At 40.2% G+C, this 11,708-nt stretch overlaps 1 protein-coding gene across 5 annotated transcripts; it reads left to right on the top strand.

Moving 5' to 3' along the window:
* The first annotated feature begins 1,612 nt into the window (after positions 1-1,612).
* erap2 (endoplasmic reticulum aminopeptidase 2) lies at positions 1,613-11,588 on the top strand. 5 transcript variants are annotated; one of them, XM_044196783.1, is made up of 22 exons: positions 1,615-1,678; positions 2,383-2,484; positions 2,576-2,769; positions 2,890-3,076; positions 3,218-3,387; positions 3,510-3,648; positions 5,533-5,667; positions 5,773-5,893; positions 5,998-6,152; positions 6,263-6,376; positions 6,486-6,617; positions 7,013-7,144; positions 7,987-8,055; positions 8,193-8,368; positions 8,571-8,650; positions 8,754-8,937; positions 9,094-9,250; positions 9,355-9,539; positions 9,728-9,889; positions 10,079-10,219; positions 10,554-10,635; positions 11,075-11,588. In XM_044196783.1, exons 3-22 carry the CDS (start codon positions 2,600-2,602, stop codon positions 11,219-11,221), a joined length of 2,838 nt encoding a protein of 945 aa, XP_044052718.1. In that variant the 5' UTR covers positions 1,615-1,678; positions 2,383-2,484; positions 2,576-2,599; the 3' UTR covers positions 11,222-11,588. The 5 variants fall into 5 exon arrangements, with proteins under 5 accessions (XP_044052716.1, XP_044052718.1, XP_044052713.1 ...); XM_044196778.1 differs by having other exon boundaries at positions 2,890-3,091; XM_044196780.1 differs by having other exon boundaries at positions 1,623-1,748; positions 2,890-3,091.
* Positions 11,589-11,708: the final 120 nt, after the last annotated feature.

The following is an 11,708-nucleotide window of genomic DNA, read 5'->3' as shown; positions in this document are numbered from 1 at the left end:
GGCCACGATGCTTCCTATTTACAGCAATGCTGTATGGAGAGCTGGACATGGGGCCTTCTGATGGTGACCTCCAGCTGACCTCTAGGTGCCCTCTTCTGAAGTCACTTACCATACAGACCAGCAGGGTCCAGCCCAGCCTTTCCCCTGACAGGTGGACTGGAGGGGCCAGAGATGCGAGCACATCACCCTCTACCCCTCCTAAAAGATGATGGAGGACAACATGAGGAGGATTACATTTTAACAAAGAGAGAAGATGTAAATTTAAGATGGGCAGAAATCTTGGTCTGCGGCTCTCTAACATGAGGCTATGCACTGGTTCAAACACAATAATGCAATGAAGTACAGAAAATGTATATAGTAGTTGTAAATATGAGGCATTTTGTTTTAAAAAATTACATGTTTGCTGTTTAGCCTGTAAGGACAGAATTGGGACATCAAATTAAATACATATAACAGTTTATAAAATCCTTAATGCATTTAACATTATTGCCAGATACAACTCCAAATATGTCAACCATTTGTTTTTGTGCTTAAAAAACTAATCAATCGTTGTGATTTTGATGTAGTAACTCCAGTAGACGGGGTCAGTACTCATTTACAGGCTGCCACCATTGATAATATACAAACCTAAAGAGAGGGTTAGTATGTTGTACAGATTTCAAAGCTCTTTGAGGCAAATCTGTGATTTTGGGCTATTAAAATAATATCAACTTGACTTTACTTGACTTTCAACAGCCACTGATTAAATTCAAAAATGGTGGTCAGGCACTAAACAAAACCGAATAGTCCCTCTGAAAAGTTGACATTTTAGACACTTATGATTTTCACCAAACAGTGATGTTGAATTTTCTTTCCTATTGATTCACAATATACGCTACATCATAATCATGTATTAGAAATTAAAAGCTCTTACCTGTCCATAAATAAATGATAGGAAGGTAAAATAGACCCCTGGATGGCTCCGTCATGTCTGCTTTAGTTTCAGTAGTAGTAAACAGTAGTTTCAGTGATTGCTGCCTTGTTTGTGTGTGTGTGAGTTTGTGCACCTTGTGTAGATATGAGTGTGTGAAATGGGGGCATTCCATTTGGCTATGCCAGGAGCACTGCATTGTGGGGGATTGACATGTCTCATTGTTGTGACCTTATATTAACAATGGATCGCCCCCTTACCGCGACCCCAACACACCAGTGTGAGGGGGACAGTGTGAGCTCTTGCACAAATGAGGCTTTATCTGCATTTCTAAAGAGGAAGAAAAGTGAGGACTGGACAGTAATGTGGACAGTCGTGAAAAAAAAGTCAGTGAAAACTAATTTGAACAACTGGAGAAACACCTGTTACGGCTGTTAGATCTGAGGTAAGAAACTGATGATATCAACACAACCAGAACATTAGACACCAACAACATTAAACACCTGCACACACACACACACGCATATACACTAAAGAGACATTACATAAGACATAATTTATCATAGTTAACATGTGAGGCTACATTGTCTCTCTCTCTCTCGCTCTCTCTCTCACTCACACACACACACACACGCACACACACACACGCACACACACACACAAAGACAATTGGGTTTTTTGCCTCAGCAGTGGGCGGGAGCTTAAAAGAGAAAGTGAAACTCAACAGCAGGGACATGAAGGAAGTATGATGAAGCCTAAATGATCGAGGTAAAGCTTTTTGGCATTTGCGGCTAATTTATTTCTGTTAAAACATGACTCTAAAGCAGATACAAGACAAGTAAGTATTACTCCTGCAATCTTTATAACAATTAGTTCCATTACTGGTGAACTTGCGGATTGTTGTCACTAACATAATCAGCATGGCACAGTACAACTACTGCCTTGTGCCTATGCAGCCTGATTTGAACTGCAGTTATGCTCATGCAGCTGTTGTCACCTTACAGTTATAGCTGTGTCCTCATCTTGTTTTGTCCGCATGGAAAATCATGTGGGTTGCTTGTCACATGTTTGTGTCTCCTTCAGGCTGAGATGTGTCGTGGTTGAGGCCCTTAAACACAGCTCAGTTTGCCAGAATGAACTGCTCACTCAACAGTATTCATGTGTGATGCTTGCAAAGTCCAAAACTGTCACCTTGCAAACATAAACACCTTTACCTCGTAGATATAAACAGGTGAAATAAGATGGAGTTTGCTACATTATGAGCTATATGAGTGATTTTGTTGAAATATTAACTGAAACCATAACCACAACCATAAACCTGGCCGGATTAGTTCTCTATAGGTGAGACACAGTAAATTTTAACATTTTTGATTGGACTACTAGAACACAGGAAGAACAGTGGTATAAATGTTGTATTATGAAGAGATGTACTGTATGTGGTGTGTTTTTAATCCTGCTCTAATATCTTGCAGGTTTAAGAAGAAAGGTCCTGAGACATTTTAGATTCATGAGCCATATTCTGATGTGCGACATCTGGACAGATCATCCGGGCAGGCATTCAACACTCACATCAGGTGGTCCTTCATCGCTCCTCATGTTTGGGATGTGAAGTTCAATACTAGCTGTCAGCCTGTCACACGTTTGTTTGCTTTTTTTTCAATTCAGTGGTTGAAGGACATTTCCTCTACAATGGTCTTAGTGAGGCTGTTAGTGCTGTCTCTATTGCACATGTCTCTGGTTGGGTCTCAGCCCACTCAGAGTTCACAACCAGCGTCAAGCCCTCCTCACCCCGCAGGAGCACAGTCTTTTTTGGATACTGGTAATCTGTCCTTCCCTTGGAGCCGTCTTCGCCTGCCAAGGTACCCTTCACACTAGTTTTGTTTTACACTATACCCACATACAGGAAATTGACATGAAAATTGGTGGACCTCTGTTTTTCAGTCGCTGATTAATAAACAAGACGTATTTCTTTATCTTAGGTACATCATTCCTCTTCACTACCACCTACTCCTGCACCCCAACCTCACAAGTCTCAGTTTCACTGGCTCAGTACAGATACAGATTGATGTCCAGAACAATACAAACTGGGTTGTATTACACAGCAAGGGTCTGCAGATCTCCAAGGCCACCATATTGGACCAGGATCGCGCACATCTGTCTGACCAGGTAGCTGAGCTACAGGTTATTTATCATTGTTTCTTACATTGGACCCATGCTCTCTTCATTTCTTATTCACTTAGCATTAAATGAATAATGAATGAATAAAAAATGGAAATATTTAAATATATCCTGCTTTTCTCTTCATAGGTTCTTCCAGTTCTTCATAACCCTTCCCATGAGCAGATTGGCATTTTCTCTCCCAGAGTGCTCAGCAGTGGGCACAAATACTTTCTGTATATTGAATTTGGGGCAGAACTTGCAGAAGGCTTCTATGGGTTCTATAAAAGCACCTACAGAACCAGCACAGGAGAGACTAAGTAAGACCAGATAGACTGTTTCACAGCAAGCTTAGTAAAATATCCTACATATACAGGGAGGTTCCAACTAGTCCATTGGCAATACAATACAATAAAAAGTATCTGCTAATGTCTCTTTTCAGAACCTTAGCTTCAACTCACTTTGAGCCCACAAGTGCTCGGATGGCATTCCCTTGTTTCGATGAGCCAAACTTCAAAGCCAATTTCTCTGTACGGATCAGGAGGAGTCCAGAGTACATTTCTTTGTCCAACATGCCTGTGGTGAGTGTTGCATATATGCAGAACCTTACCTCCACTCTCAACCTCAAATCTGAAGCAGCACAGTCAGCTAGCTGAATTGTGATCCTGATTTTGACTGCTTTAGTCGCCCTAGGGTCTGTGGTCGAGGTGGGGGCCTTGTTACTGTCTATAGGAAGCATTTAAAGTGTAACCTCATAGCTTGCAATGATTTTTCCTCCTTTGAAGTGCTCATGTTTAAACTTGGTGGCCCCCTCCCGGTCATATTTGCAATTATTTATTGCCCCCCTAACCCCCTACTGGCTGCTTCCCAGATTACTTTAAAACAGCTTGTGTCCAGCCAGTCCTAAAAAAACCTGGGCTTGATCCCACCCTCCTGGAGAACTATCGCCCAATCTCCAAATTGCCTTTTATTTTGAAGAATCTCAAAAAACTTGTATCTAAACAGCTTCTTGCTGCTGCGGAAAACAATAATAGCTTAGAAAAGTTCCAATCTGGCTTTCGTCAACACCACAGCTCTGAGACAGCCCTTCTCAAAGTCACCAATGACCTTTTAATGAATGCAGACACAGATATGTGATCAGTTCTTGTGCTGTTGGACATGGCATTCTTTTAGATAGACTAAGGCACTGGGTGAGCATATCTGGCACTGCACTAGACTGGTTCTCATCTTATCTGTCCAATAGGAAATTCTGTGTCAGCATTAATAACTTCATGTCATCCTTTTCCCATATCAAGTATAGTGTGCCTCAAGGTTCAATTCTGGGACCAATATTGTTCTCCTTATACATGCTTTCCTTGGGTGATGTCATCCGCAGACATGGTATTTCTTTTCATTGTTATGCGGATGACACACAGTTGTACCTCCCTGTCAAGCCCACTGACCTTAGTACGCTTAGTTCTCTGCAGGACTGCCTGTCTAACATAAAAAATTGGATGTCGATAAATTTTCTTCAGCTCAACTCAAATAAAACTGAAATCCTTGTTATTGGGCCCCAACACATCACTAAACAAATACTGCCATCTACTGGTAACCTGTCACAACATATCAAGCCTGTTGCAAGAAATCTTGGTGTCCTGTTTGATAGCAATTTATGTTTTGAGCAACATATTACTAAGCTTGTCCAATCATGTTTTTATCACCTCAGAAATATTGCAAAAATATGATCTATTTAAAATTTTAGTGATGCAGAAACTATTGTGCATGCTTTTATCTCCTAGCGCCTTGATTATTGTAACAGCCTGTTCACTTGTCTCAATCAAAAAACTTTGACACGACTGCAGACTGTACAGAACTCAGCTGCTAGGCTGTTAGCCAGGACCAAGAGGTACAACCACATCACACCTGTTTTATCCTCTTTACAATGGCTCCCTGTTTGTTTTAGGATTGATTTTAAGATCTTATTGATTACTTTTAAGGCTCTTCATGGCCTGGCTCCAGACTATATTTTAGACCTTGTAATCCTTATGAACCTTCACGTAGTTTGAGATCTTCGGGCAGGGGTCTCCTGTCTGTTCCTGAGTCCAGGATGAAAACTAAGGGGGACAGAGCTTTTGCTATCAGGGCCCCGAGGCTCTGGAACAACTTGCCCGAAGAAATTAGGTTGTCTGAGTCAGTGTCTTTGTTTAAGTCTCTTCTAAAAACACATTTTTATCTGAAAGCATATCCTGATTTTACCTGAACTGGCTGTTTATTTTATTGTTTATTTTATTGCTTTTGTGTATTTTATGTATTTTATTTCTTAATATTTCGTCATTCACTGTGGTATTTTATTTCTCTTGTTGTGAAGCACTTTGTACTTTGTTTTGATAAGTGCTCTATAAATATAGTTTTATTATTATTATAATTATCACACATGTTCTAATGTGTGTGAAAAATGGCTGCATTGAATTGTTTGTGTATTTCAGGTCAAGACAGTTGAAGTAAACAATGGCCTGCTTGAGGACCAGTTTGATGCAAGTGTAAAGATGAGCACGTACCTCGTAGCTTTTGTCATCTGTGACTTCAAATCTGTCACTGCAACAACATCTTCTGGGGTGCAGGTGTGGTTTCCTGACAATATTTTAATTTCTTTCATTTCTTGCCAACAATATTACTTTCTCAAAGACAAATTTTTTTGTGTTTCATGCACTTGTGTGTATCTGTAGGTGTCCATCTATGCCACCCCAGAGAAGTGGCTGCAAACCCGCTATGCACTGGAGGTTGCTGTCAAAATGCTAGACTTCTATGAGGAGTATTTCAACATCCACTATCCTCTACCCAAACAAGGTATCCTTTGTTCAGTTTTTCAGATTTTTGTCACAGAGTGTCTGTCATTTCCCCCTCTTTACCCGTCACTTCCTGTTCCCTGCCCTATGTTTTCCCTCTCTCAGATCTGATAGCCATCCCAGACTTCCAGTCTGGTGCGATGGAGAACTGGGGTCTGACCACCTATAGAGAGACCAGCCTTCTCTTTGATCCCCTCACTTCCTCCGTTTCTGATAAACTCTGGGTTACTATGGTGATCGGCCATGAGCTTGCCCATCAGGTGAGAGTGGGACACTGTGTCTGCACTTTAATGGCATACAGGATTAAATGTTTGTTTATCTTTAGTAGTAGTTAGTGAATTTTGAAATTCTAAATCTATCTTGCCTGCAGTGGTTTGGTAACTTGGTGACAATGGAGTGGTGGAACGATATCTGGCTGAATGAAGGATTTGCCAGATACATGGAGTACATTTCAGTCGAGGCCACCTACCCCGACCTCAAAGTGGTATGAGCTTTGTTTAGTCTGAGAATCGACTTAATGGATTAATAATGGTAGATTAATATTAAGCCTGGGAGAGAGTACTGATGATCTTGTTCTGTGCACAATCTTGCAGGAGGAATATCTACTGTACACCTGTTTTGCAGCAGTTGGTCATGATTCGTTGAACTCTTCTCGGCCAATATCCAGCCCAGCAGAGAACCCCACACAGATCAAACAGATGTTTGACACAGTCTCCTATGACAAAGTATGCTTTCAGTCTCATACAGTACATGTGTTGTGCCTAGTGACAAAGAGGGTTACACAACTGATAATGGCAATTCATTATGAGTATATAATATGTGCAAATTTATTATCTGCAAAATCAGGGATGAATAAAACAGACATTGTCAATGTAAAAAAAAAGAAGATATTTCTGTTTTTTTAAACAGTTGGCCTGGTCATGTTTGAAATAGTAGGAAAATAGCCTCCAAACACACACTTGTGACTGTATAACTATTGATCTCTATATTGATATTGTAACAGCAAATCTAATCTTTTTCACATTTATGACTAACAACATTCAAACTGCTTCGACACCAACCTACAGCATAACCTGTTGTGGCCCATTGGTTAAATAAACATTTCTCTCTCACCCACCAGGGAGCATGTGTCCTGCACATGCTGCGACATTTTCTGACAGATGACGTGTTCCAGAGTGGTATAGTACGATACCTCCGCAAATACAGCTACAGAAATGCACGCAACCAGGACCTGTGGGACAGTCTTGCCAATGTACAAACACAAATTAATTTTGTTAATTGTGAAATTCACTGTGTAGTCCTTTGTCATATTCCTGTAAATCAAAAAGGGACAACCTGACAGAATTGTATTTGAATTTGAATTTGGTCTGTAACTTCATTGCTTGATCACAATAGAGCAAGAAGCTTGCACCTGTTGAGATATGTTATCCTCTTACCTTTTTACAATCTTGGAATTATCATCAAAGAACAGAGAGTGAATGATCCATTTACAGAAATCATACATTTCATATTTTTCTGTCTGGGTGTTCTTTAAAGGTCTTTTTAAAAAGGTTTAGCCCATATATTATAAATCTGGTATATTTGCACACTGTAGTGTTTTAGATTTTTGATTTGTGTTTTCCCTCCTTCCAGACAGTCACTGTTTCCCATTCATTTCATTGTGGTGCATAAATCAAGTTGCTGAGACTTCATAGTTGCTTAAAGTAGGTAATGAATCAAAGTGAACTTTATGTCTGTTTTTATTGCCATCAAAGTTATCTTTGCCCAGTAATGCAATTGTAAGTGATTTTAAAAGAATTCACCGCCTTGCCATGCATCAATAACAAAACATTGACAAAAATAAAAGCAGACATGGTGTTCATTTTGATGCATTACCAATCTCAAGCATGTTAATTTTCTTACTGTACAGAATTGAATTGGAACCAACAGCTGCCATGAAGGTAGAAAGATCACATTCAAATTCTTAAACACTATCTTGTACTATGGTCAGCAGCAACGTAAGGTAGATGTGATTTGCAAATAATGTTTATGATCCTTTAATAGAAATTTATCTTGGGGAAAAAATGAAATGTTCTATTTTATTTTGTTTCTCAGACATGCTCAGAGGAGGACTTCATCTCAGGAAAACACTGTTACAGCAGCAGCCAGGCCTCCAAGAATGCAGTGAGTAACATTTAAACATCTCACTGACCCCTCTACATGGGTTTTCTCTTAAAATGTTTCACACCGTTTAGAGGATTATTTTTTTACTTTGTGACATGGTGTGGTTGCATGTATTGATCTCCGATTGTCTCCTACAGTACCTGTTTGCAGGGGAACACCTGAACCTGACAGCCATGATGAACACTTGGACTCTGCAGAAAGGTATTCCTTTGGTAACTGTAACTAGGAAGGGGCCTCGTCTGTTGCTTAGACAGGACAGGTTCCTGAGGACAATGCTGCCTTCAGACCCTCTCTGGTCCACATTGCAACAGGGGTGAGCATGTACATGCACTTGTACAGTTTTTTTTTATTTAATTTACTTTTTTTTTCACACTGTGCCTTGCTCTTCTACTCTGTTTTTTTTTTACTCTTGCAGCTACTCATCTGTTATTTCCAAGACTATTGTGATTTTAAATAACTCTCAGGTTTGAGCAGTAGGTTTTACATTTTTAAAATGATACCCTTCTCTTGTATAGTTTCCTTTGGCATATCCCTCTGACATACAAGACAGATGCTTCCAGCACCATCCACAGACACCTGATGACAACACGCACAGGTAACAGGGAAGAGAGAATATGCCAAATATAATTCATACATATCTTTTGCTTTGCCATAATATTGTTTTCTATTCACTCTTTTGCTATTTATGTCTCATTTAGACAGTATACATATAGGAGAGGAAGTCAGCTGGCTGAAAGTAAACACTGACATGACAGGCTATTATGTGGTTCATTACGAGGACGGTGGTTGGGACGAGATGACCAAAATACTTTTGGAAAACCACACTGCTCTGAGCTACAAAGACAGGACTCACTTGATACACAATGTCTTTCAATTAGTCACGTAAGCAGATATGTGTGTTTATGTGTTTGTGGATCTGTGTGAGAGAACAAGAGACAGTGTTTTTTTTCTGCATGTCTGTAGTTACACATAACAGCAACACAACCTCCCACCTGAAATAGCACCTAACCTTTCAAATATTCTTGTATGTCTCCAAAGGGCAGGTCATCTGCCGCTCACTAAAGGCTTAGACCTGATTGGTTACCTGCGATTGGAGACACACACTGTGCCTCTCCTCCAAGGCCTGGGCTATCTGGAGGGCTTTTATCAGTTGATTGAGAAAAGGAATGAGTTTGATCTAACAAGCAATCTTGGCGTAAGAAGACAAGAGTACACATTTAGTATCATATTTATTCCAATGTCAGTATGAAATGCTGAGAGTTCATGTGAGATGCTTTTTCTCTGTGTGCTTTGGTGCAGATGTACATCCTGCGATTTTTCCGTGCTGTCATTGACCAGCAGACGTGGAGCGACAGTGGCTCTGTGTCCGAGCGACGGCTGAGGTCAGAGGTCCTGTCACTGGCTTGCCACCTGGATGACCCTCCCTGTCTGCAGCGGGCACGTCAGAGCTTCAAAGACTGGCTTCAGTCCAACGGTACACTCAAGTATGTCTGTCTAAATTATATTTTAAATTAAATTGGCAGTTGTTGACTGGTAATGATGTATGTTATGAGTCAACAACCACCAATATGATTTACATAAACAGCAGCTATTCCCTGTGCTAGGCTGGACCATATAATTGTATATTTCATCACGTCCCTAATATGCACATCTCTGCTTGCGTTTACCCTAGCTTGCCCACTGACGTGGCAACGACAGTGTATTCAGTTGGAGCTCAGGAAGACCACGGCTGGGCCTCGCTCTTACACACATACAACATCTCCCTCTCTGCAGCACAAAAAAGCAAAATCCTGTTTGCCTTGACCTGCACGAGAGACACAAACAAACTACATAGGTGCATTTTCTCCATATTACATTTTTCACACAGTTAATGCTGCCACCATGTGGCAAACATGGGGTATTGTATCACAGCACTGCTGCCAACCGATATCCAATATTTATGTCTATATTACAGATAAGCTAAACTTTCACTGGAGGCTCTTCAAATGATGGCAGTTATATATTGTGTGTGTTTACATTGCAGACTGCTGGAGCTAGGTCTGGAAGGGAAGATGATTCGATCCCAGGACCTGTCCTCTCTTATCCTGATGGTGGCCAGGAACCCGCGGGGACATCACCTTGCCTGGAACTTTGTCAAAAAGAACTGGGACACACTAGTTCAAAAGTTAGTACAACATAATGGAGACATTGTGAATGACATAATACTGTAAAACCATGTGATGCTATGGAAATGCAGTTTTCCTTACCTTTTTAAAACATAATAATGTCTTAACAAGTATATATACTCAAATCAAGCTGGTCTTGTGAGTTGGATGCCTTTTTAGTGGTTTCCGTGCCATTCAATAAAAAGTGGAACAGGTTTTTAACCTGATTATACCACAAGCAACACATTAGGTAGTTTATGCCACACCTATGAAAGCCCTAAATATCAGTGAGTGCATATGTAGGAAGAGATATTAGTCTGTGACTGTCCTCTCTGTTGTCTTTCTGCTCTGCAGGTTCCAGTTGGGCTCATTTTGTATTAGAAACATCATCATTGGCACCACAGGCCAGTTTTCATCTCCAGAGGAACTCACTGAAGTAAATGTGCTCTTATATCTTGAACTCATCTATATTCTACAAGGCAATTTAGAGATGCACCAGTATTTCAACATGCTATTTGCATTGGCTGGTATTGGCAATATCAGCAATATTAGTGATTGAGATGATAATTAGTGATAAATCAGAGTACTGTGGTCCTAAAACACTTTAAAATGACATGTCTGAGAAACCTAACCTGTTTTGCACCTGCATTTGTTGTAAGACCCTTACAAAATTGTTTTCAATTGTACAATAGTGTTGTACTGACCTAAAAAGACATATCTGTAAAACCCTAAGCATTAACAAATGTGTGCTAACCTTGTTGCAAATCTAACTGTGACTTCAACTGAAAGAGGAAATGTCTGTGAATTTACATTTTTTTGGGTCAAATTTTCAGTTGTATGATGTTTTTGTAAACATATGTGTGTTTGACCCCCAGGTGCAGATGTTCTTTGAGTCTATCAAAGAACAGGCGTCTCAGCTGAGAGCTACTCAGGTTGCCCTGGACAACGTGCAGAAAAATGTTCGCTGGGTTCAGAGGAATCTAGAGACTCTGAGAAACTGGCTGAACAAGCAAATTAAATGAAAGGCAGCAGAAAGAGAGGTGGTGACACCACATAGGGGATGTTTGAAAGGTTTTTTGAATATGTGTTTTTATTTGCAAATTATAATGTGCATGACATCACTGAAAAGATGATAGTTTTGTATTTAAAAGAGCGTTTTTATTTTATTTTCAGGGGACTTATTTGTTAGACAAAAAAAAATGTTATTGGTAGAACTGGCAGCTGAGCAGTAGTAGGGTGTGTGTGAGGAGCTGTGTGTGTACCAAGAATATTGTGTTGTCTCTCGCTATGTGTGTGCGCGTGTGTGTGTGAGAGAGAGATTCATTCCAAAGTGACACACAAATGCTGTGTAAACTGATTCTTAAATAGGCAATTAAAGGGTTCATTGTACCTCCTGGCACCTTTGTGTGTGTTGTTTTAACTGAAACTCCTTGTGTTAAGTACAACCATTTCGTCTATTCAACGCTTGCGTGTGCATGTGTGTGTGTGCTTGGTATTCATCATATTTAC

Source organism: Siniperca chuatsi, linkage group LG5, assembly GCF_020085105.1.
Source record: "Siniperca chuatsi isolate FFG_IHB_CAS linkage group LG5, ASM2008510v1, whole genome shotgun sequence".
NCBI lineage: Eukaryota > Metazoa > Chordata > Actinopteri > Centrarchiformes > Sinipercidae > Siniperca > Siniperca chuatsi.
This window is presented reverse-complemented; position numbering and strand designations above follow the sequence as displayed.